Genomic DNA, 27,636 nt, shown 5'->3' with positions numbered 1-27,636 from the left:
CTAAAATAGAGTAACAAGGTTTTTTAATTATTAATGCTTTTTTGTCCTGTGAAAGACCACATCGTCGATCCAAATACTGATGTAATTGTATATTTGCACCGTGTTAAAGTGAACTAACTAAATAATGGTACAAGATCAATACTATCCAGGTCCCAGGTACAAATTTGCCCTGATAAGTCTAAATAAGTCTTACGGATATCCGATATATTTTAGATTTTATTGATTTTGAACGGTCTCAACAAACCTATATTATGTTAAGATAACTGAGAATACCTTTACAACAGTTGTTACTTGTAACCTCATGGTATTTTAATACTCTTAATTCTTACATTAAAAAAAAAATCAAAATCAAAATAGATTTATTGCAATTGTACAGTACAAAAAGATGTCATAGCTATATTATAAAAAAAAGAAAAAAATACAGTTCTTAGGTACAATATTACCCAATCGGGCGTGCAACATTACATAGTTATATACAATATTAAAATTAATTTATTGTCAATCGAGTGTGCAAATTAATAACCATTCAGAATGAATGGCGATTAATAAAATTACGAGAGGAATAAAAGCCACCATTCCATTTCTCGAATGGTAATAGAGAACGGAATGGATGAGCAGCTAAGATTCAGAATAAAAGTAAGCATAAGTATGTATATAGTATACCCCACCAACGCAAGGGGTACAAAAAAACAATACATTTAGTCGAACCTGTCCGTGTTCACCTAGTACTCGGTAAACATTAAATCTTTATGGGCACTTACAGAGCGCTCCGAAATAATAACACGGTACGCCTAGCCGTCTGATTGAAATGAGCTGCAGCCATAAATAATATATTACTATTAATAATACGGTAGAACAGAACATCTGGGCGCGGTATGGATAAAAAAAGTAAAACTGATGGGCTTGAACTTAATTTGCGTTGAAACGATTACTCATTCTCTGAGCGGGACGGGACTAGAGAGATGTCCAACAGTGATTGATATCTGTCAGTAACGTGAGAGATTGTCATCTTCTGTGTACTTAAGATTTATGGATGGAATCCAACATACAATCACGCCTGTAATCCCAATGGGGTGGGTTGAGAAAGCCACAAGTAATGATATACAACCTGCAGCCACTGTTGATTCATAGTGAAAAGATAAGTATACTATATTGAGCACAAAAAACACAAGGTACAGAAAAATCGAAAAATAATAAATATAATGAAATAATAATAATGAAAATATAAGAAATTCGTAGCAAGCAGCTTTATTGCTCATGCAGCAATTTCCTCCAAACAACCGTTAGGTACAAGAAAAAACAAAATGATGATGATGATGTGTTCGAGCTTCCTCCACATTCATCAATCGTTTCATACACGCACTCCGGTTCAGAGTATATCGTACTGAGCCTTTTCTAAGGACATCTCCAATTTGGTGTATGTATGTCCTTTTAGGTTTTCCTCCGCCGCGGCCGGCCCTACCACCAACATTCGCTTTATATACTGTTTTTGTAATCATTATTATCCTTCATCCGCCCTACGTGTCCAAACCAAATTGACATCTTCAATCTCTCGTCCCATCAGTCACTATTTCGTCTTTTACACTACATCTCTCTTGCGATGTTTCTCAACATCGCAGATGCTACGCAGCGACCTAAGTTCTATGGCATTAATCCTACTTTCATGATATTAGAAATGACAGGGGTTGATAACCAATATACGTATATATAATTTAAAGTTTATTCAGACGACTATGCGGGAACCTGTACAATTCTCATTAAAGAATATTCATTTTATGGCGAATTAAAAAACGCTTAATGCCAACGGTCATTTATGTTAGTGGCTACTTATTATTATGAAATGTTAACACAAACGCGTCTACTCTTAACCGGTCAAGGATTACCACTATTATTATCCGAACCCATCGCAAACAAACTGCAAATATCGTTAATGCTTCTTTAAATTATCATACACTAATAGTAAACCTTGTAAAAACAATAATTTGGTCATTATGGGAACTACATGCTACAGAAAACTATATACAGGGTGTTAGTGATATCGTAACGAATACTGAGGGGGATGATTCTGAGTTAATATCAAGTGGAATTTCCTGTTGGAAAATCCATGAATATTTTTGGGTTTTTTTTTTAATTATTTTCAGTTCCATACTTTTGCGATGGAAAAATCCACTTGATATCAACTCAGAATCATCCCTCAAAGTTTTCGATGTCCCTAACACCCTGTATATAAAAGCGAAAGGTCGCTCTGACTAACTCTCAAGAAAAGTCAGGAACTACAAGTGTTAAATTTTGCAATTCACAAAGATAGGACATTGCGAAATTCCACCCCTAAGGGGGTAAAAAGGAGTTTGTATCAAACTTTTATAGTTTTAATAGTAAGGTTTCACGCGAACGAACATGTGCGCGAACGAATATTACTACTTATATTAATAACAGTTTTTCACCTGTCGCATAAATTCATAAACTTACGTCTGTAAGCCCTAATGGACAGAGCCACAGATACGCCCTCAGATGGATATGATTCAACTGTTGTCTGGGAAATTGCTTGGCTTGTCCACCTTATTAATGGGGAAACTTAATGGACTATGTTACATGACCCGTGTGCTCGGTAAGAGAAACGTACCTATATGTTCAGGTTGTTATGTTAGTACAACTTTCAAGTACCATTGACATAGTTATAAACCTCTTCCTCTCGTATGGAGTACCAACTTCATACATATCATACACTTATACGATAATGTACGTACTAATAGTCACTGTAGTCCTGTAGCACATTGACTTGCTTCTCAAACGGGGAATGCCGGTTCGAATATCGGTACCGGACTTGTACCAATGAGTTATTAATTTATCCCAAGTTCAGTTTTCATTAACACAGTTGATGTACACCACATATCACGTTGGACTAAAAGAAAGCTCAGTGAGGTGTGGGTACTTAGTACATCTTGCGATGGATGTGCTTCTGACTACCGCATTTGGGAAATGTCGTGAGCTTATGTTATGCCATACACTCATAAATACTAGTACCAGTTCAAAACGTATGTACTTAATAAGTATAATAATACATCTTCTACTATCGTGTGGGTTGTGAGGTCGATTACTAACCTCATCAACCCTGGTGACAGGGTTACTATTGAGCCGCCAAAATCCCCTGACATGACTCATGTAACGACTACGTACATACATCAGTAAGTAGTGACCGGGACCAACGGCTTAACGTACCTTCCGAAGCACGGATCGTCTTACTTTTTTTTTTTTTTTTTAATTAAGATGGGTGTGCTCTTGACTTCGTTCTTCTACAAGAAGAAGAGATCGACGTTGGAACGAGCTTACCCAGAAAATGCCTATTCACCCGTGATTTAAAGGACCCCAAGTTATAAGAGTCAGGAAACACCGACGCCGGCAGCCCATTCCATTCCCTGGCTGTGCGCATTATGAAGGATGAAGCGAAGCGTTTGGTGCGGATTAGTGGTATGTCAACCAAGTAAGGATGGTAACCCGCCGTACGTCTGGATGTCCTCAGATGGAATGGACTTGGTGGAATCGTCTTACTTTCGGACAATCGGGTGATAAGGTTTAATACGATCTACTCTGAACCGGCGTGCGTGTATGAAGCGATTGATGAATGTGGACGAAGCAATAGAAGTGTAACAGGATCGAAGCAAATGGCAAAAAGCAAAATCTATAGTCTCTGTTTACCCCGGTGGGAAATAGGCGTGAGTTTATGTATGTATGTAATCAGGTGATCAACCTACAATGTAGGTATAATGTCCTAATCAAACTAGGGATCACAAAGTGATTTTTGTGATATGTCCCCACCGGGAAGTATTACAAATGTAGTGCTTCGACCGTAGCTTTGCATGCAGGTTGTCAATTGACATATGATTTATTACTTGTGGCTCTGCCCAGCCCGTTAGGTATCAAGGGCATTAGGTACGTATGTATATATATAGTTACACACCATCCAACGACACCCTCAGTTTATACTACCAGTCGTGCGACCGCTATTGCCGCTCTCGTATTGGACTTTTCAGCTATACAAGACGTTGCCACAGAAAGGCTGTACAAATCATCTGATCAGGATGTAAAGGCTTATGATGTATGATATATTTTGTTGAAAGTAATTAATCTTCTAGCTCAATACCCCCTCCGGTTGATTGAGGGGACGCTTGTGCCCAGTAGTGGGACGTATATAGGCTGTTTATGTTATGTATGTATGTAAACTTCTAGCTAGATAGATAACGATTTATCCAAAAGAACAGAGGCAAGGAGTGTTAATAAGGCGCATCCGTTAAATGAATTTACAGATGTCAGTTCACTTGCGACAATTAAGCGGGGCGACAAACAAATTGCTTCTCCAATAGCCACTGACCTCAATAACTAAGTACCACACTTATTACAAAGCCAGGAATAACGTACTTAGGGCCATGGACCTTTCTATAAAGGTTTTGTGTTTATAGGTATAAAATACATACCACCTATCACGTTGGTACCACCTATCGTTGCCACCTATAACAGAAAGCTCGGTGAGGTGTGGGTACTTAGTTCATCTTGCGACGGATGTGCCACTGACTACCCCAATTGGGAAATAGTCATGAGCATATGTTATATTATACCACTACAGGTGCATGCATACGCTTTTCAAATGAAGAAGATCAAAAAGTTCTTAACATGGCATCCTGGTCAATTACTTATTTGAGGACTGACCGTGTAGTGGCATTCGTTTTTAAATCTTCCATTGTTCGGAGAATATGTAAATTAGCTGAGCAACGTCACAATTTTTCGTGTAGTCTTCTCTCGTGTAGGTTGTGATGTCAATGACTGGCATGATCAACCCTGATGGTAGGATTACAATTTGAAATTTTCTTCTATCGTGTGGGTTGTGAGGTGGATGACCAACCTCATCAAGCCTGGTGTCAGGGTTATTATTGAGCCGCCAAAGGCCCCTGGCGTGACTCAAGTAACGACTACGTACTTACATCAGTAAGTAGTAATCGGGACCAACGGCTTAACGTGCCTTCCGAAACACGGATCTTCTTACTTCTGGACAATCAGGTGATCAGCCTGCAATGTCCTAACCAAACTAGGGATCACAAAGTGATTAGTCCCCACCGCGATTCGAACTCGGCACATCTGGATCGTGAGCGGAACGCTCAACCACTGGACCACGGAGTCCTTGACAATTTGAAATTATTTAATTGAAAAGAAAATGGAAGTTTTGCTGAAGAAAATAAAAATACTAACACAGTTGGTTCGATCGTTATAGACGGCGATACGGCTCCCCGTCTATCACGTTGATCTAACAGAAAGGGACTTAGTTCATCTTGCGATGGATGTATCTCTGACTACACCAATTAGGAGTTCTGAGATTATGTTATGTTTGTTGTTATGCTTATGTAGTACTCACTATAAGGCAGCGATACACAGCTAACTGACTTTAGCTGTAAACCCGCATGTCAAGGAAGCGCACGTAATTAGGTCACATTCGTTTGACGTCAATTTATATAACGTTCTTGTTTAGTGCACGTTTGATGCATGTGCACCGGAGCTTTTAAGCTTACGAAAGTTTACGGAAGACGGGTTTTGCATTATAGAGCCAATTTAAAAATAGATTTATAGAGAAACTGCGTTACGTTACATTGCTGTGACTTGCGTAATGCTATCATAGAAAATGTGACAATAATTTTGCTTAGTAATGTTAATTTCTGATAAAGAGATAGTATGGTCATGTTTGGTGATGAATCGAATTTTTTTTTCGTCCCGACGAACTCTGTCCTGGTGTGCGCGTGGAAAACGCAAAAGGGTTGGCCCGAAGAGCCTTGCGATGCTCGGTTGACCGGGAATTAAAAACTCTCGGCATATCATAGGTGCAAACTACAGAGACTGCAAAAGATCGCGAGGAGTGGAAGTCTGTTATTCTAGCCCTACACCCAACAGGGGATAAAAGGAATAGAAGAAGAAGAAAATTTTCTGGGAGCGCTTTTACGATGTTATTTTTGCCGCTTCGTGTTGTGATATAAACACATAAACGTAAATAGCCCATTATACGTCCCACTGCTGGGCATAGGGGGCTCAATCAACTGGAGCCTCCGTGGTCTGATGGTTAGAGTGTTGGACTTACGATCTGAACATCCGGGTTCGATTGCCGATGGTGACATTGCCGAAATCGCATGGAATTATCTGATTTTGATAGAAACATAGCACCAAAATTAATTACTGTACATATTGGATACAAGGAATACAAACAATTGTATCGTTTTTCGAATTCATGTTTGGATCATAAATTATTATCACGTGCTCAGCGGCGAAGGGAAACATCGTAAGGAAACCCACATACTTACCCGAGAAATGAGCTTTCGGAGGTATGTGACCTATTATTGGGCTGGTTTTCCCTTTGCGAGTTGGAAGGGCAGACAAGCAGTCGCTTCTGTAAAAAGACCGGGTCTGTCAAATATTCAGATTATGTAAGCGGACCCTGTGAAATCGGCATAACGTTAGGGAGATGATGATTGGATAATGCAAACAAAATATGGCATCGTATTTCTAGTAATTACCTTCATGTCGCTACTGTGTGACTGGGTACATTCGAGAGGAGACGCAAGGACGTTAGAATGTGCTCCGGTGTCAGGTGGCTGCTGGCTCGTCACGCTCCAACTACTCCACCATTCACGTGCTTCGCTTGCATTCCCCACAACATGTTGCAGATTCTTGATATTTAACTAGGCATCTCAACTATTGATCGAGCTGGTAGATTACGTGTGCTAATTGTAGCACTGTGAAGTGCTTTAGACGAGGCGCCATTATGAACAATAGATGTGATGTATTGTGAGGTAAACAAAGAGGAGCGATTGAAGAACCAGGTCCTTGTAACAGTATTTAGGGCTTATGTGTACTTTTAGCTATCTCGTTTATGTTTACCAGTTTTAGCCGAAGTTACCTCATTTTTAAACGTCGATGGGTGTAGTTTGTTATTACAAATCGAAGACTAAAAGGTATACTAGGTTTAAAATATGAGTTTGTGTCACGAAAGAAGTCCGCGGGGCTACTGTCGCAGATTCTACATCTTTCCGTCGACTTCGCGAACTTTGTGGATTATTATTTAAGTATCTAGTTTATCTTTAGACATTGTTTTGTATTAGTTTACTAAATAACACTGTAAAAGATTTAATTTATAGACCATGTGATCTAATAGCGATTACGTAATAGGAGATTGGCCTATGAGAACTTTATGCATAGAGTTCAGTTTCTCTATTTCTACTCAAATCTTCAATTGTAAAAAGCACCTGTTTCTCTGTCGCACAATATTTCAATGTCTACCCTTAGCCCTGGGAAACAGTATCAAGAGATCTTTGTATTACTAGTTACAGTTGGTTATCGGCGTCTATTGTGTGCCCTTACTGGGACTTTACCGTTTATTGGAGTGCCTAGGTGAGAAGAGTCTCTGAGGTTCCTAATAAGGGTATGCCGTGATCGGATGCTTATGACTGCACTAGGTTCCCACACGCTCGACTCGTGGAGTATTTTTTACACTAACACATTAAGTACGTTGTAGAATGCCTGATTGTCTGAATGATTGATCAGTAAGCTTTTGAAGGTCTTAGCATTTGAATAAGTAAACTATACAATCAATATTGATCAAGGATGTAGAGAGATTTCTTTGTATTATATCCGGGTGTAATGAATGGTTAGTTGGTTTCTGATTTAACTATCCAAATATCGATGTGTTCAAATAGAGTTTATCACTGGAGTTAGGTCTAGGAAAACCAGGAAAACCCAAATCCTATGTTTTTTCTAGTCGAACGAATTTTGATCTTTCGGTTTTGACTTCAGTGAGGAAAGACTATTATTACCTACTTACAATAAAAAATGTCATATATTGTCTTGTAAATAGTTTGGTAACTCCTTTCTATAATAATATTCCTACTGGTATTTAAAACTTTGTGTTCGTGAAACTGCTATTACGGAAAATCGAAGATGTTTTACCATTTTTTCATCAAAAATGTTAAATTATAACAAAGCTTAGTATCTACTAAAAATTTAAATGAATAAATGAATGAATTATAATGTAACTGCATGTTTATGTAGGTACACAAAACAAAAAAAAGTCGATTGCACTAATAAATTCTCGGCCCGCTAATAAACCAGTAATTAATACACTAATAAATCAGTACCTAATAAGTAGAACGTAAGTAGTGACATGAAAAAAGTAAATATTTTATCATTACCGTCTTGAATGCCGGTCATTCATCTCATAATGATGAACAATTAACGCGATTACAGAACTTGTTGCATCGCGTTAGTAGCTTCTATCGATGAATGGACTTCTAGTTTTTGTTCATTGTTCTGTAATGATACGAAACGTGTTATCGTTTCTTTGTAGCTAAAATGTTTAAGTAGATCACATTATGGGGTTTCTTATTTTTTGTTAAATTATAACAACATGTACCTACCTAGTTTTCAATTCTGATTTTTGTATATAAATATACATTTAAAGGTATTTAGCTTCTATTTTAAGGTAGACACATATTTGTATTTTAGTGATTTATTTTTGTAAAAAACTTTGTAGAACCGTTTAATGTATTATTTATAAATTTGTGTAGTCATATTTCTAACTGTTTATTTACTGTCATTTTACAACGTATTAATTTACATTTAACTTACCAGGCTTCCAACAATAACGGGGAGTACTCATCACGAAGTCTACCACGAGTGAGGATTGACGGTGGGCCTGCAAATGCGGGAGTCCGGCTAAGGTGTTGGGCCGCGCCGCCTTCCATTACTGAAGAGGAAGCCGAAGACGACATTGATGACGATGCTGTGTCATTACGAGCTCTTCCTGTGCAAGGTAAGGCATTTTTATTTATTTTTAAAGCAGGTCATTTTGGGCGCATTTATGAATAATAAAAAAATCAAAGGTGTAGAAACATTGTACGTTTATTTTATTATGAGCGCCACCTAGTGAGTAGTAGAAATACTGCGCTGTGTGTTTTACTCGATGCTAGATGGCGCTGTGCCTTTGTTTCCATAATATGCTAATAGATGGCGTAGTATTAATGTTTCGGTCCAGGCGCCAATAGATGGCGTTGTAACTAAAGTTTGTTGTACTTTATAGTTTTGTTTGATTTAGACAATCTGATATTTTGAAATAACAGCGAACAAACTTTTGGTTCAACTAAAATACCTATTGACTTATGTGTGTGTTTATACCAATATAGTTTAATATCATTGGTCTCAACCTATAATATTTTTGTTATGTTTGTCATCACACGAATGACTAACGACTATGTTAGGTGAAATTAATGACGTTCACAGATAACTTACCGTAATTAGGTAGGGAGGTAACTCATAGGCGACGACGTCTTCGTCATGGGTAAGAATAGCATTTTGATATATAAATATTATATTCGACATACCTATTTATAACGCGTTTTAAACAAATATACTTAAAGTCAAGTAGGAACTAGGCATAAGTTTTTACTCGTATCCTTAGCCATTGAACATCACTTAAGTTTAACTATGATTACATTTATTATAGCAGCTTGCTTGTAATGTGCAACATAATGCGCGCGCGCACCGTCTCCAATCGATTCGGCTCGAGTTTCACGCCCCTGCATACTTGACATCTTTTTATTGCGTAGCTGCATTGCTTGATGAACTTCATTCAAAAAACTGCTCTGTTTTACGCTAGTAACTACAAAACTTTTTAATCTGGGACAAAAAATAAATTGCTGCGGTTACTTTGTAACGTTAAATGAACGAAAGTATTATTTACGTCATATTTTTTATTTATGTCAAATTGACAGCTTTAGTATAATTTTATGACCATGCTCTCAAGTTTTTCAGCAAGCAATTCAAATTCAAAAATATCTTTATTCAGTAGTTAACATAGTTACACTTTGAATCGTCATTTTTACATAACCAACGCTTTATGCGCCTAAAACTACTGCAATGAAACTGTTTTAGTGTTCTCTATCTATTAATGAAAAAATAACTATAAAAAAATGACATGAAGATTCTCATGTAATAACATAGTATTAGGTCTGTATCCCAGAAGGGGTAGGCATAGATGTACCTATAATTCAACCACTCCTCGCCTGCTATGTTTAAGTTCCATGGAACTTTAAATTTCCTTATTTATCTATAGAACTGTTTTTTCAAATGAATACTTTAAAAAATCTTATATAAAAAAATGCATACTAAAATAAGAACAACAGTTTAACCGTTATGACGATCGAAGAAAACCGATAATGATCGCTGCGTTTTACCGTTTTTAGCCGTCGATATTGAGCAAAGCGTTGTAACAAGGGCGCGAATGTGTAATGTAGCTAGGTATGTGTATACCTATTTGTGTAATGAAACAAAACATTGCAATGCGAGTCACGCTGGCCAGCCCTGGCGCAATCGAGCTAAAATGGTCACAATTAGGGCTCGGTCGTTTTTAATTGACATTGCTCCCTCGGGCCCGTGGGCGACACTTGACAATCAATCTCTACAGTGAAATATAACTACAGGGTTATTTAGAGCCTTAACTACGCGGGTTAAAATTAAACAGATTGGTAGTTACGAAATACTAGGAAGTAAAGTTTACCTGTATACTACCTACAACTGTGTCTTTAATTGATCGCAAAATATATGTATGTTATTTAGTGATCGAACTCTTATTACAAATGCAGCACAGAAATATGTAGATGTGTCTACTTATTTCCATAAAATTTTGTACGTAGGCAGCCTCAAACTAAATTTACAATTATTATAAATGCTAAAGCATCTCCCTCAATCTGTTACGATTTTAAAATTATTATAATTTTTGATCGATTTTGATGAAATTTGGTCCGAAGATAGAATAAACCGTAGTCAAGAACAAAAGATACTTTTTAATTTATTTAGAGAATAAATATGCTGCGCGCGATAACTGAAATCCACGCGGATGTAGTTGCGGGCAGAAAGTAGGTATACCATAAAAGCTTCACTATTCCGCATACTTGTTTGGACAAAATATTTTCTTAAAACTATAGGAAGTCATCGTCTCAAAATAACAGGTGTTTATTATTAAGTCTATGGAATAGGAGCTTAAGGTGTAATTTTACAATCTCTCAGCATGTCACAGTAAGTAAAGAAAACAGGGGGTCGATTGACATCTCCGAAATAGCTGCCGTTGTCGGTGACGAAGACGAAGCTAAATTAGTGACGAGTTTGTCTTTTTGTTGTTCCCGTTCCGTCATATTTTCCTGGTTCAGAGAGGAGAGATGGGCTGTGACAAAATTGAGTAATGTTCGCCCCGACTTGTCACGGATTTGAGAAAGAAATGCCCACCGGAGTAGGTATCTGTGTTATAAAATACTTGTCCTAGGTTATTGTTAATTTAGTGCATTTTGGTGCACGATGAAAGAAACTTTTGAGGAATTTACGCTCATAAACTCTTTGTCTTAGAATAGGCTAATATCAGGTGCATCTAAACTTCCTAATTGCTTACCTATTGCAATTTTGTTTGACAGAGAGATTTACTAACTAATTCAATATATTTATTAGTATAGAATGGATATACCTATTTATATATACTTCCATAAGCTTAACTAAAGTGTGAACTAAAAGCGTCAAGGTATAAGGCGCAACAATTGATATAAAATCCCCGTCTCGACCACACTCGAACAATACATATAAAAACAACGGACCCACGAGGACGATGCCTTTGATTTGTCATAAAAATTAAAACTGGTCGTGAGTCATGAATACGACGGACTAATAGGGAAGTTAAGCATCGTTTGGCGCAATTCGTCGCCGCCATGCTCCTGCGTTCTGTCGCCTGTCCTGAATAATAATGTTCTTATAATATTCGGTGCCAGTGGTGCCACATCGCCGTCGAATTGTTTTAACAGACACTATTTGGTTGGTTCATAAAAGCACTGGATTCAATTCAATGTTTGCTCTGTTCGAATTCTTTTTATATATAAATTTGAATTTTGATTTCTTTTCGGCCTTTTAAGAAAGGATTATGTTCCATTATTTTATAAAATACTTATTTTACCGGTTGATTCAGTATAATTAATGTAGTGCTTCAAGTCTTTTTACTTTGCTCTAGGAGTTTGCAGGCGTCGTGCTTAAATATATATTATAATTATACATAAAGTAAACAAATCAGGCCACATCAGGGTGGTTACTAACGTAAGTCTAGTTTCCCGCTAACAATGAATCATGTCATGTCTGTCCAGGAAAATCATAATAATAATAAGATTTCAACTGAGTATTTGTTGTGATCTTGTGTTATTGGTTCATGGTGTTGATATCCCGTAATAATAATAGAAGGAAAACATTTCCTGATTTGTATTTAGTAGTTTATGTGTTTATAATTCTATTAAAGACAACATAGACTGATTTATTTTATACCTAAATAACATGGTTTGAGCTAGTAGTAAATTTATTATTTAGTAGTAATTCAAAATAGTCTCCAATTAAATATATCAAGAATATTCAAAAATAAACTGTCATACTCGTATTATAACATCCGTTTATTTTCCATAATGATAACTTTAAATACGGTTCGACAATTTCTATGGTCAATCAACTGGTTGAATGTTCTTCGCCTTAAAAGGTGGGGTTCGGCCAGACGGGCGAGGTATTGAACTTTCATGAAGGGGGTCTGTGGCTGTACCACAGATTACCCTCCAATAGATACCGCTTACAAGATGAAACGGTTTTTTTACATTTACTGTATGTACGGTAACGAGTACTAATATGTATGTATACACTTTGAAACCATGTCACATTAACTAAATGTCATGATAGTGCGACAGGGTTCTATAGTGGGTTCGTGATATTGCTCATGACTGTACTAGGGTCATAGCGAAATTGTAAAAGATTATGACTAGCGATAGTGATAGCAGATAACGCTACTTGTTTATCGCTGTCACATAAGGTGACATATCAATCTCATTTTGATCACTGTGACTGTCGATAGTCATAATCTGTTGCAACTTGGCTAACACCCTGCGTTGTGTGTAATCTATTCTGTCGTTTCTGTAATAAAATTTAATTTAAGCAAATAAAAAAGAAAGTGCATTTGTATTGAAATATATTGACTTATTCCGCCGCATCCTGAGGTTTATTGTGTATTTTTTAAGATACACCGTGCAAAGACTTTTCAGGATCCGAACGGAATTATCAAAATAGACATAGATAGAAGTAGATAACTCTAGAAGGGGGCCGCTTAGCCAAAAGCCTCAATTAACACTTTCAAGTACAGAACGTCTACGAACGTTCGGATTCCAAGGTGTCATACTACCTATTATGAACCATCAATGATCCATGGTCTCTGTCCGTGAATGGGTTAATTTTGACTTTTTCATTTTTATTAATGTAAAATTGACTCAGAACAAAACTCTTTGATCTGGTATCTATTGCGAGTAGTCTATGGACTGCACTGAGACTGGTCGGCAAATGTCTGGTACATACATGTATCGATAGATAAACTTCCTTCCATTTACTATTGAAGCTTCTAATACACTGTACTTTGGTGTAGCGACGCGTCGACGTTGAGTTCGTTAGGAATTTAATCGACTCGCGTGTATTAAAGGAACAAAGAAGCCAGTATTACGGTATTCCTGTAAGGATTTCATTATCCCTGAATATATTATCATGTGTATATAGAAAAAGTTAATAGAAATTTTAAAAAATATAATGGAAGGTATAATCCTTAAGCCCGCAATCTTTTGTATTGCTCTTTCTTTTCATCGTCCTTGGGTGCCTGGAAGAAATCGCTTAAAGTGATAAGGACGCCTATTGCTGTGTATTATTAAACCTCTTTTACCTCTGTAATCGCTTCTTTTTTTGTGCAATAAATAATATTTCTATTGTAAGTTTTCTCTCTATGTTGATGAGCTTTTTTGGATCTTTCACTAAGCTCTAGTTTATCATCGTCATCACACACCTGGAGAAAATAAACACAATCTAGTAAAACTGACAAAACATTTATTAATGATTCTCTCTCATAGTGACTATTTTCGGTACCTAATCGATTTAGCACTGCAAGGCAAATGCATCCAGCTTTTATGTCATCCCCTGGGCTATTTTCGCCATAATTTTCCGATAATTCAATAAACAAAGTGCACGGATAGTGAGCACTCGCTTCATACGCGAAAACAAGCAAAGCCTGTATTCGTTTATTGAAAACGCTTTGATGGATGTGTTTTTAATCTAATGAAAAATGCAGGCTAGCTTTCAGAGCCGACGTTTTATTGTGATTCATCATGATGTAGGTTGTAGAGTGTATATGAGAGTGTCTGTCGGAGATAGCGTCGCTATTGTCATTTGTAGGTAGATTTCAGGGCCGGTTTGAGATTATAGTCACATTCCATTTTGTAGGCTCGACGACGCGGTCCGTGAGACGAGTTTGAGGTTTAGAAACACTGTATTCTGTCGATCGTATAAACCTTCAGCTGATTGTAGATCGGCGATTGTATAGACCACTTCCTAGACTTTTCCACGGTACTTTAGTAAAGTTATATGTCACTGAACCAGATTCAATACGTTGTAGATAATATGTGTCCCAAAAGGCAACCGGGGGATTTTAGACGTTGCACCTGTAATATTTTGGACCTAAGTAGTGCATTCCTATAACCCTAATCCTATATTCCCGGGCCTCATTCAGTGATTCATCAAAAGTATCGCAGTGGATAACCGAGCGGTGCATTATCTATTGGCGACAGTGGCGCGGCGCTGTCGATACCACTGTGTTATTGTCTCGTAAATGGATTCTAGGGCTGGTAAATAAATGTTTATTTTTTTATTTTTGCGACTACGAGCAAAAATCGATCAGTGAGGATTTTACTAATACAGTGACATTTCACGGTGTTATCCTACTGGATATGTTATGTACTCATAAAGAGCGGTTATCCTTTTTTGGACTCCTACTTTTTATCTACTTATGTTAAGTACACTTAACTACTTACACTAGCAACATTCATTTGGAAAAAAAACTTGAAAATTATAATATCATTATCATTATAAAACTATGACCATGACAACCATTACGGATTCACTAATCCACTAAGCCTCGTTGCTTAAGCAGCGACATTACACTTTCTCTGATGCGTACGTAAATTAAGTAATTTCACGAGAGATCGTGTAAACATCTTTAGAACGATCTCAATGTTAATGTGGACGAGATAAGCGGAAAATTACATACAGTCATTATGTTTGTGACGCCCCTACATTTCTCTGAGTCAATGGTTGGTGTAGACGGCGTAACGCACGTCGCGCGCCGCCTCAGTGTGCGCCCGCTTCCGATCCCGCGCGCATCGCCATCACGCGCCATTTTCAAATACCGAAAACCGCGCGCGATATTTGTTCATAAAAAGGTTCTTTAACGTACACACGACTTTTGCAAAAAAGTTCTAGTGCAGTGCGTAGGAACTCAGTGTAACTTTCGCCTAAGTGTTGGATCTTGGTAGTGTAAAGTTTCTCATTGTGTTGTGTTTGTGAATCAGTATCAGCTGTTTAGAAAACCGCTGGCTCGCCTAAAGTTTCAAATCGGTGTATTGTTGATAAGAATAAGTGATTCCGTTTTGTTTACTTTGCAAACAATGTTTGTTTGACTTAAGCTGGTAAAGTTTGTCTTACTTCTACTAATTAGTGTCATAGTCGAACTGTTATCTATTATAATTTAAGTTGCGACAGTTTATTCTTAAATCTTCTCTCAATCATTACAAGACGAGATCAAAATAATGAATTGTTATCTAACAAATATGAACGCTTATACAATCGAAGACTCACGTGATGTTTGTTAAACAATCAATATTTATCAATGCAGTAATGTAAATATTCTCAGTTTTGACTGCATGTTTTGTAATAATTATTTATTTAGTCATAATTTATATCTGGCAATTTTATACCTACATGCTTATATTATGATCAACACAGTCAAAGCTTGTGGTTGTGGTATTGGAAAGTAGAAACGGATGATACCGGGGTAATCAAATATGCTGATCACACGATCAATGATTAGTCTTGTCGGCAATCAAACCTGACCTGTGGTTTGATATTCACTATTTCGAGAAAAGCATCTCTTATAGTACAGCTTTGTCCAGACTTAACTTTTAGGTAAACTCGGGAACAAGTTATATAACCTGATTAAATACTTACCTAGATAGGTAGATAGATAGATAGGTAAGTACTAAGTAGGTACTTAGTTTTCACATTTGTCCATTTGTTGAAATAAAATAAACTTCACAAAGCCGCTTTTAATATTGACAATATTCTTTCCTTAATAACATCCTTCCTTGTTTAATATAATAGTAAATACACATTTTAAAATTGCAATGAATAGTGACGGATCATAAATATAAACTATATTAATACAAGAAATATACATATTCCTATAATATCTATATGAGTAATAAAATAAGTAGCTAGCCAACATGCGTAGTCCATGTTCATATAATAAAAAAAAAACAATCATAATTTATTATACAGCATCCGCTACGACCATATGCGTAGGAGTCTGTCAAGTGGCAAGTTAACACCTCCTTTGTTTTATACTGAATAAATTACGTTAAATAATCATTTAATTACTTTTTATAGATATTTAGGTACTCTGTGTAAATAATGCACAAAGCTTACTATTTTCGACTTTGTTTAACTCTAGCATAAGCATAGTATAGAATGTGTTATGTCTATATAATGATATCTCACTACTGCACACGTACTATACTATATATGAATCAATGCATGTTATAGTACTTATTATAAATGGAATGACTCATGGCTATAATATTTACTTTTCTATTTCAAGAGATTTAAAATGAAAGTAAAATTTCTTTCAATTGTATAACGTCAAAACGTTCCTATTAAATGAACGATTTCAGCGTATAAAATAATTAAAAAACAAAGAAAAAATATTAATTTATTCTGGAAGGTATATAAATAAATCAGTTAGCAGAGGTATAGTTTACACAATAAACATAATGTATAAAATTATGGTAATGTTTTTGTAATGTACGTAGGTACCTGATGGAGGACGTAGATCGGCAGTGGCTGTGATTAGCACCATTAGCAATGCGGTAAATTGAAAACAGCTTATTCACACCAAATGTATATTTAATTCCTCAAGAATTATTACACTTGTCACACACGATAATGTCAGTCTAATAAGTATTAAAAAGTAGTCACAAAAGTATTAAGTAAAACAGAACGATAAAGCGAACCGTCATGGACGGTGGTCGAGCAGAGAGAGGGAAGAAGTGGAGGGCAGACAATTCGTCTCTAGTCCCCGAAGGCATTGCCAGTGTCAAAAAACATTAAATAATATAAGGCCTTCCATTCACAGTTCAATTATTAGTTGGGAGACCATAGACACATTAACACTTCCCCTTATGGCTCACAATGTCATAAATATAACATAACAAACAATATGAAACATCAAAAAAAACTCTACATTGGATGTCATGACTCTACATTTTAATCAAAGAGACTCTACATTTTCTAAAACGTGACTCTACATTTAGATTAAAGAGACTCTACATTTTACAAAAAAAAATGTGACTCTACATTTATATGCAACAATTAATTAACAATTAAAAGTATCATTTACACAATACAAAGTCAAATTATTACATACTGCTACACACATTCATGGCATTTACAAAAGATTCATGTTTAACTTTACTTAATGGTTTCGTCAAAACATCTGCAATCATTTTATCAGTAGGTAAGTATTTTACACAAATAGAATTCTTACTAATAAGGTCCTTAACATAATGGTATCTCAAGTCAATGTGTTTTGTGCGCTTATGACAATATTCTTTAACTTGTAATAACTTTTGCGCACTCTGGTTATCATTGTAAACAGTATATTTCATTTCTTTACAGTAACTAGGTACAATTTCTGAAAGCAAATTTTGAATAAAAGAAATATCTTTACATACATCACTTATGGCAACGTATTCGGCTTCAGTAGACGACAACGCTACACATTTCTGTTTACGTGATTCCCAATTGACCGTATTATTGCCTAACATAATGACAAAACCAGTATAAGACTTTCTGTCGATTACATCATTGGCCCAGTCTGCATCAGTAAAGGCATTTAAAAACCAATCCCTACTTTTATGGAAACATAAAGAGTAATGAATTGTACCTGCCAAGTAACGCAGTATACGCTTAGCTGCTAACCAATGAGTTCTATCGAAACAGTTATTAAACTGGCTCAGCTGGCTACACGCAAATGATATATCTGGACGTGTACATACGGACAGATACATCAGGCAGCCAAGTAGCTGACGATAGTTATAAATGTCATCCTGTAAACTGATATCTTTTTCAGACTTTAACAGCTTACAGTTAACCTCCATGGGTGTAGACACGGCCTTACAATTTACCATACCAAATCGTGCAAGCAATTTACGAATATATTCACTTTGGTCAAGTTTTAAAATGCCCTTAACTTTATCCCTAGTGATATTCATACCTAGACAGCTCTGAAGTGTTCCTAAATTCTTTACATTAAATTCTTTTTCAAGAACAAAAACCAACTTATTTTTATTAGAGCTGTTAGAACTGTAAAATACATAAAAGTCATCCACATATAAAGCTATGATAACCAGATCATTATCAGTACATTTAAAATAAACACAAGGTTCACACTTTGACTGAATAAAATCATGTTTACAAAGTAGATTGTGTATTTTACAATTCCACATTCTGCTTGCCTGTTTAAGGCCATAAATACTTTTCTTTAGTAAACAAACCTTGTTAGGATATTTATCACAAAAACCTACTGGTTGTTCCATGTAAATTACTTCATTTAGATCGCCATTTAAGAATGCTGTAGCAACATCCAAATGATCTATGTTTAAATCATATTGATTAGCGATAGAAAACAGTATTCGCATAGTGGAGTGACGTACAACAGGTGAAAAAGTTTCATTATAATCTATTCCTTCACGTTGTGTAAAACCCTTGGCAACAAGACGTGCTTTAAAACGATCAAATTTACCTGAAGCATCGAATTTTACTTTATAAACCCACTTGCACTTAACAACATTTTTATTAATAGGTCTATCTACCAATTCCCATACATTGTTATTAACAAGGGCGTCGTACTCACATTTCATGGCGTTCTTCCACTCTGCACTGCAAGAAGAGCTTATAGCCTCTTCATATGAAAGTGGTTCGTCGATAAGAGGATTCCCTCTAACTAAAAGACTCATATCATAGTCATGGTATCTAATAGGGTGTACATTCCGAGTAGAGCGAGTAGGACGTCCAGAGTGCGAAGCGACGGTCACTGGACTAGTCGCGGCTACCTCCACATTAGAAGTCTCGCGCGGCTGACTCAAAGGCTCGAAGCCCATGTCGCCTGCAGACGATTCGGTGGAACAGGACTCATCCTCACTCCCCGTACAGTATTCTCCGTCTGAAATTGATATGGAACCACTATTAATTATATTTTCATTATTATTCATCTTCAATTCATTATTATTTAATCCATTTATTATATTATTAGATTCATTCATATTTGTATCACAGTACTGTTTCATATCACAGTCAAAATTATAAAAATTAATTTCCTCTCGTTCGTTCGTTTCAGAAGGTTTCAAATTGGTTTTATAAAACTTATTTTCAATAAATGCCACGTTACGCGAAATGATGACTTTAGTAGGACATAAGGGATCAGCTAGACGATAACCTTTAGAAGTATTGCTATATCCCACAAATATATATTCCTTCCCCTTAGCGTCTAGCTTGTCACGTTTATGCTCAGGTACGAGCGAAAAAGCAGTACAGCCAAAAACCCTGAGGTGGCTGAGATCTATTTTCAATCCAGACCAAATTTCCTCTGGTATTTGTCCGGACAAAGCAGCTGTGGGAGACCTATTTTTTAAATACAAAGCTGTCATGACAGCTTCTCCCCAAAAACGCTTTCCGAGACCACAATGCTGTAACATGCAACGGACTTTCTCAAAGAGTGTTCTATTAAGACGCTCAGAGATGCCATTTTGAGCAGGTGAATAAGGAACAGTAGTCTGGTGAATAATACCCTCTCGTTGCAAAAATTGAGAGAATTTTTCATTACAATATTCACCACCATTGTCAGTTCGCAGGCATTTAATAGGCAAATTAAGCTGTTTTTCAACTAAGGCTTTAAAAATAACAAAACAATCAAATACCTGATTCTTATTCTTCATTAGGTATCCGAAGCTTTTCCTCGTGAAGTCATCAGTGAATGTGACTAGGTATCTAGCTCCACCCCAGCTAGCCTCCGGCATCGGTCCACACACGTCACTGTGTATGAGCTGTAGTGGTCCTGTAGTCTTGCTTGAGCTTGCCAAAGGGAAAGGTTCGGCCGTGAGCTTCCCCTTCAGGCATGCTTCACACTGGTGTGCTTCTTCCTGAAATACGACACCACACACATGCAATCTTAACCTACACATACCTGTCATGTTTAAGTGGCCAAGCCGTTGATGCCAAATATCCGCATTGGATAAGGCACTGGCAGCAACTACAGCACTCTGTGAGTCTTGCCTATTTTGCAGGAGCAAAGAGTGCTTCCTATTGAGTAAGTTACCATCACATACACAACCTTCCAATTTATAAATGCCATTAGTGCAAGCTAATTTAACCAAATAATTATTGCCAAAAGTTTTACAACCATTATCATATAAAAAACAACCTTCATTATTAAATTGTACTTTGTAACCATACTGACATAATTTAGAGACTGATAAGAGATTTGCAGACAAATTAGGGACAAACATAACATCTTTAAAGGTTTTTACCTGTTTGTTTATAATAATGTTCATGTCACCAATGCACGTACTTATCATCTGCTGGCTATTAGCCACAGAAATATGTTGCACATGTGTTTCTCTTGTGTTGAATAATAAGTCCTTATTGTTACACATGTGATTAGATGATCCACTATCAATGTAAACTTCAGTACTATTCTGAGCGAAGAATGCAGTAGGCTGCTGCTGAATTTCCTTCTTCTTCATGAATTTTTCTTTCTTCAACTTATAACATTTCGGCTTAATATGACCAACTTTGCCACAATGTTTGCAGATTGGTGGTGTTTGCCGTCTTGATACAAATGCAGAAGTAGAAGTACCATTACCATTTTCACCTTTTCTTTGGTATTCTTGCAGCAATCTGGTACGCACCAACTCACTCTGAAGACTCGAAGAAATACATAAAGTTTCAAGGTTTGACACCAATGGATCATATTCCTGTGGTAAACCGCTCAAGAGGATTTCCGCAATTTCTTCGTCATCAATTACTTTATTTATGTCTGCTAGTTGGTGTACAATAGACATAACCTTTTCTATGTATTCAGACATGTTGTTGAAATGTGAAAAATCGATGCGATGTAATTGTCTGAGGAGCAATACACGGCGATATAAGCCACGGTCCTCGAAGACATCAGACAGCTTCTTCCAAGCCTGTCTTGCGGTTTTAGCCTCACGTACATATTGGTATAGTCCCGGTTTTACGCTCAAACACAAGCGAGCCAGCGCACGTTGGTCGCGCACGGCGTCTAAGCCCGTGACAGCAATGTCCTCATTTCCTTCAATCAGGTCCCATAGGCCCTCGAGTTTCAAAACCATCTTTAGTGCGAATTTCCAGCTGTGATAATTGGCAGCTCCTTCCAGCTTTTCGATACCGCCGTTTGAGCCGCTGAGCAACATAGTCGACGTGGTCGGCGTGGCCGTCTCCATTGCAGAAATATTACCGCCGTCCGCTTGCGACATGGCCAATGCGTACTCAGCAATATCTTACTTGATGCAATAGCGCTATAATCACAGGATGCAAGAAGATTATTCCCACGCTGGGCCCATAACCTGATGGAGGACGTAGATCGGCAGTGGCTGTGATTAGCACCATTAGCAATGCGGTAAATTGAAAACAGCTTATTCACACCAAATGTATATTTAATTCCTCAAGAATTATTACACTTGTCACACACGATAATGTCAGTCTAATAAGTATTAAAAAGTAGTCACAAAAGTATTAAGTAAATAAAACAGAACGATAAAGCGAACCGTCATGGACGGTGGTCGAGCAGAGAGAGGGAAGAAGTGGAGGGCAGACAATTCGTCTCTAGTCCCCGAAGGCATTGCCAGTGTCAAAAAACATTAAATAATATAAGGCCTTCCATTCACAGTTCAATTATTAGTTGGGAGACCATAGACACATTAACACTTCCCCTTATGGCTCACAATGTCATAAATATAACATAACAAACAATATGAAACATCAAAAAAAACTCTACATTGGATGTCATGACTCTACATTTTAATCAAAGAGACTCTACATTTTCTAAAACGTGACTCTACATTTAGATTAAAGAGACTCTACATTTTACAAAAAAAAATGTGACTCTACATTTATATGCAACAATTAATTAACAATTAAAAGTATCATTTACACAATACAAAGTCAAATTATTACATACTGCTACACACATTCATGGCATTTACAAAAGATTCATGTTTAACTTTACTTAATGGTTTCGTCAAAACATCTGCAATCATTTTATCAGTAGGTAAGTATTTTACACAAATAGAATTCTTACTAATAAGGTCCTTAACATAATGGTATCTCAAGTCAATGTGTTTTGTGCGCTTATGACAATATTCTTTAACTTGTAATAACTTTTGCGCACTCTGGTTATCATTGTAAACAGTATATTTCATTTCTTTACAGTAACTAGGTACAATTTCTGAAAGCAAATTTTGAATAAAAGAAATATCTTTACATACATCACTTATGGCAACGTATTCGGCTTCAGTAGACGACAACGCTACACATTTCTGTTTACGTGATTCCCAATTGACCGTATTATTGCCTAACATAATGACAAAACCAGTATAAGACTTTCTGTCGATTACATCATTGGCCCAGTCTGCATCAGTAAAGGCATTTAAAAACCAATCCCTACTTTTATGGAAACATAAAGAGTAATGAATTGTACCTGCCAAGTAACGCAGTATACGCTTAGCTGCTAACCAATGAGTTCTATCGAAACAGTTATTAAACTGGCTCAGCTGGCTACACGCAAATGATATATCTGGACGTGTACATACGGACAGATACATCAGGCAGCCAAGTAGCTGACGATAGTTATAAATGTCATCCTGTAAACTGATATCTTTTTCAGACTTTAACAGCTTACAGTTAACCTCCATGGGTGTAGACACGGCCTTACAATTTACCATACCAAATCGTGCAAGCAATTTACGAATATATTCACTTTGGTCAAGTTTTAAAATGCCCTTAACTTTATCCCTAGTGATATTCATACCTAGACAGCTCTGAAGTGTTCCTAAATTCTTTACATTAAATTCTTTTTCAAGAACAAAAACCAACTTATTTTTATTAGAGCTGTTAGAACTGTAAAATACATAAAAGTCATCCACATATAAAGCTATGATAACCAGATCATTATCAGTACATTTAAAATAAACACAAGGTTCACACTTTGACTGAATAAAATCATGTTTACAAAGTAGATTGTGTATTTTACAATTCCACATTCTGCTTGCCTGTTTAAGGCCATAAATACTTTTCTTTAGTAAACAAACCTTGTTAGGATATTTATCACAAAAACCTACTGGTTGTTCCATGTAAATTACTTCATTTAGATCGCCATTTAAGAATGCTGTAGCAACATCCAAATGATCTATGTTTAAATCATATTGATTAGCGATAGAAAACAGTATTCGCATAGTGGAGTGACGTACAACAGGTGAAAAAGTTTCATTATAATCTATTCCTTCACGTTGTGTAAAACCCTTGGCAACAAGACGTGCTTTAAAACGATCAAATTTACCTGAAGCATCGAATTTTACTTTATAAACCCACTTGCACTTAACAACATTTTTATTAATAGGTCTATCTACCAATTCCCATACATTGTTATTAACAAGGGCGTCGTACTCACATTTCATGGCGTTCTTCCACTCTGCACTGCAAGAAGAGCTTATAGCCTCTTCATATGAAAGTGGTTCGTCGATAAGAGGATTCCCTCTAACTAAAAGACTCATATCATAGTCATGGTATCTAATAGGGTGTACATTCCGAGTAGAGCGAGTAGGACGTCCAGAGTGCGAAGCGACGGTCACTGGACTAGTCGCGGCTACCTCCACATTAGAAGTCTCGCGCGGCTGACTCAAAGGCTCGAAGCCCATGTCGCCTGCAGACGATTCGGTGGAACAGGACTCATCCTCACTCCCCGTACAGTATTCTCCGTCTGAAATTGATATGGAACCACTATTAATTATATTTTCATTATTATTCATCTTCAATTCATTATTATTTAATCCATTTATTATATTATTAGATTCATTCATATTTGTATCACAGTACTGTTTCATATCACAGTCAAAATTATAAAAATTAATTTCCTCTCGTTCGTTCGTTTCAGAAGGTTTCAAATTGGTTTTATAAAACTTATTTTCAATAAATGCCACGTTACGCGAAATGATGACTTTAGTAGGACATAAGGGATCAGCTAGACGATAACCTTTAGAAGTATTGCTATATCCCACAAATATATATTCCTTCCCCTTAGCGTCTAGCTTGTCACGTTTATGCTCAGGTACGAGCGAAAAAGCAGTACAGCCAAAAACCCTGAGGTGGCTGAGATCTATTTTCAATCCAGACCAAATTTCCTCTGGTATTTGTCCGGACAAAGCAGCTGTGGGAGACCTATTTTTTAAATACAAAGCTGTCATGACAGCTTCTCCCCAAAAACGCTTTCCGAGACCACAATGCTGTAACATGCAACGGACTTTCTCAAAGAGTGTTCTATTAAGACGCTCAGAGATGCCATTTTGAGCAGGTGAATAAGGAACAGTAGTCTGGTGAATAATACCCTCTCGTTGCAAAAATTGAGAGAATTTTTCATTACAATATTCACCACCATTGTCAGTTCGCAGGCATTTAATAGGCAAATTAAGCTGTTTTTCAACTAAGGCTTTAAAAATAACAAAACAATCAAATACCTGATTCTTATTCTTCATTAGGTATCCGAAGCTTTTCCTCGTGAAGTCATCAGTGAATGTGACTAGGTATCTAGCTCCACCCCAGCTAGCCTCCGGCATCGGTCCACACACGTCACTGTGTATGAGCTGTAGTGGTCCTGTAGTCTTGCTTGAGCTTGCCAAAGGGAAAGGTTCGGCCGTGAGCTTCCCCTTCAGGCATGCTTCACACTGGTGTGCTTCTTCCTGAAATACGACACCACACACATGCAATCTTAACCTACACATACCTGTCATGTTTAAGTGGCCAAGCCGTTGATGCCAAATATCCGCATTGGATAAGGCACTGGCAGCAACTACAGCACTCTGTGAGTCTTGCCTATTTTGCAGGAGCAAAGAGTGCTTCCTATTGAGTAAGTTACCATCACATACACAACCTTCCAATTTATAAATGCCATTAGTGCAAGCTAATTTAACCAAATAATTATTGCCAAAAGTTTTACAACCATTATCATATAAAAAACAACCTTCATTATTAAATTGTACTTTGTAACCATACTGACATAATTTAGAGACTGATAAGAGATTTGCAGACAAATTAGGGACAAACATAACATCTTTAAAGGTTTTTACCTGTTTGTTTATAATAATGTTCATGTCACCAATGCACGTACTTATCATCTGCTGGCTATTAGCCACAGAAATATGTTGCACATGTGTTTCTCTTGTGTTGAATAATAAGTCCTTATTGTTACACATGTGATTAGATGATCCACTATCAATGTAAACTTCAGTACTATTCTGAGCGAAGAATGCAGTAGGCTGCTGCTGAATTTCCTTCTTCTTCATGAATTTTTCTTTCTTCAACTTATAACATTTCGGCTTAATATGACCAACTTTGCCACAATGTTTGCAGATTGGTGGTGTTTGCCGTCTTGATACAAATGCAGAAGTAGAAGTACCATTACCATTTTCACCTTTTCTTTGGTATTCTTGCAGCAATCTGGTACGCACCAACTCACTCTGAAGACTCGAAGAAATACATAAAGTTTCAAGGTTTGACACCAATGGATCATATTCCTGTGGTAAACCGCTCAAGAGGATTTCCGCAATTTCTTCGTCATCAATTACTTTATTTATGTCTGCTAGTTGGTGTACAATAGACATAACCTTTTCTATGTATTCAGACATGTTGTTGAAATGTGAAAAATCGATGCGATGTAATTGTCTGAGGAGCAATACACGGCGATATAAGCCACGGTCCTCGAAGACATCAGACAGCTTCTTCCAAGCCTGTCTTGCGGTTTTAGCCTCACGTACATATTGGTATAGTCCCGGTTTTACGCTCAAACACAAGCGAGCCAGCGCACGTTGGTCGCGCACGGCGTCTAAGCCCGTGACAGCAATGTCCTCATTTCCTTCAATCAGGTCCCATAGGCCCTCGAGTTTCAAAACCATCTTTAGTGCGAATTTCCAGCTGTGATAATTGGCAGCTCCTTCCAGCTTTTCGATACCGCCGTTTGAGCCGCTGAGCAACATAGTCGACGTGGTCGGCGTGGCCGTCTCCATTGCAGAAATATTACCGCCGTCCGCTTGCGACATGGCCAATGCGTACTCAGCAATATCTTACTTGATGCAATAGCGCTATAATCACAGGATGCAAGAAGATTATTCCCACGCTGGGCCCATAACCTGATGGAGGACGTAGATCGGCAGTGGCTGTGATTAGCACCATTAGCAATGCGGTAAATTGAAAACAGCTTATTCACACCAAATGTATATTTAATTCCTCAAGAATTATTACACTTGTCACACACGATAATGTCAGTCTAATAAGTATTAAAAAGTAGTCACAAAAGTATTAAGTAAAACAGAACGATAAAGCGAACCGTCATGGACGGTGGTCGAGCAGAGAGAGGGAAGAAGTGGAGGGCAGACAATTCGTCTCTAGTCCCCGAAGGCATTGCCAGTGTCAAAAAACATTAAATAATATAAGGCCTTCCATTCACAGTTCAATTATTAGTTGGGAGACCATAGACACATTAACAGTACCAACGTTATTCAGTATCATAATCACTTTTTGAAAATAAAATTTACAAACCTTAAAAAACTTACAACTACTAAATAATTTTACATAAAGACAATAGACAAAATAATGCAATAACTATTCGAACCACCCTGTAGGTGTATCTCTGATGCGATTATTATTCACATCCAGCTTTGGTAAACAGAAATCAGAACCATTTATTCAACGTAATTATCATGGATATAAACTTTTTGAAGGTCAATGTAACATTTTTGAATTTAAGTACATCATTTCGCAAGGTGTTATGGCTGAGGAGAAGAAATGACAAGAAACTGCAACTGCAACACAACTTTTAAATCAATTAGGGGAAACATATTGTAAATGATTCTCAAATAACAGCGTAATTGTTTTATATTCTATAGCTATCAGTCTACAGATTCTAAATATTCAATTAAATTCAATTACCGAGTGTTCGGAGTACTGTCAGTAATCAAAGTTTACATTAACGTTGTAGGTGACCTTGATGACCGTCATTACGGGTTATCATATCATTATCAACGTATTTAGATCACAGCAATTTAAACCGCATAGAGAGCAATGTGTGTAGTTGCTAGTACGTTCACTACCTTTAGGTATATTCGA

At 36.9% G+C, this 27,636-nt stretch overlaps 1 protein-coding gene across 14 annotated transcripts in view; it reads left to right on the top strand.

Annotated features, from left to right (window-relative positions):
* The window catches only part of LOC126379796 (ras GTPase-activating protein raskol), a 194,016-nt gene that overhangs the window by 70,128 nt on the left and 96,252 nt on the right, over window positions 1-27,636 (top strand). For 4 of the 14 annotated variants that reach the window (XM_050028842.1, XM_050028834.1, XM_050028816.1 and 1 more), the window contains exon 1: window positions 15,266-15,439. Coding sequence is in view for 3 of the 14 variants with exons in the window: in XM_050028716.1 (XP_049884673.1) it covers window positions 8,662-8,842 (181 nt within the window). In the remaining 11 variants the exon portion in view is untranslated. Of the gene's footprint in view, window positions 1-8,661; window positions 8,843-15,265; window positions 15,597-27,636 lie in introns of those variants that run through there. The other 10 variants (XM_050028798.1, XM_050028783.1, XM_050028766.1 and 7 more) reach the window with 3 other exon arrangements.

This window comes from Pectinophora gossypiella, chromosome 3, assembly GCF_024362695.1.
Source record: "Pectinophora gossypiella chromosome 3, ilPecGoss1.1, whole genome shotgun sequence".
In the NCBI taxonomy this organism is placed as follows: Eukaryota; Metazoa; Arthropoda; class Insecta; order Lepidoptera; family Gelechiidae; genus Pectinophora; species Pectinophora gossypiella.
This window is presented reverse-complemented; position numbering and strand designations above follow the sequence as displayed.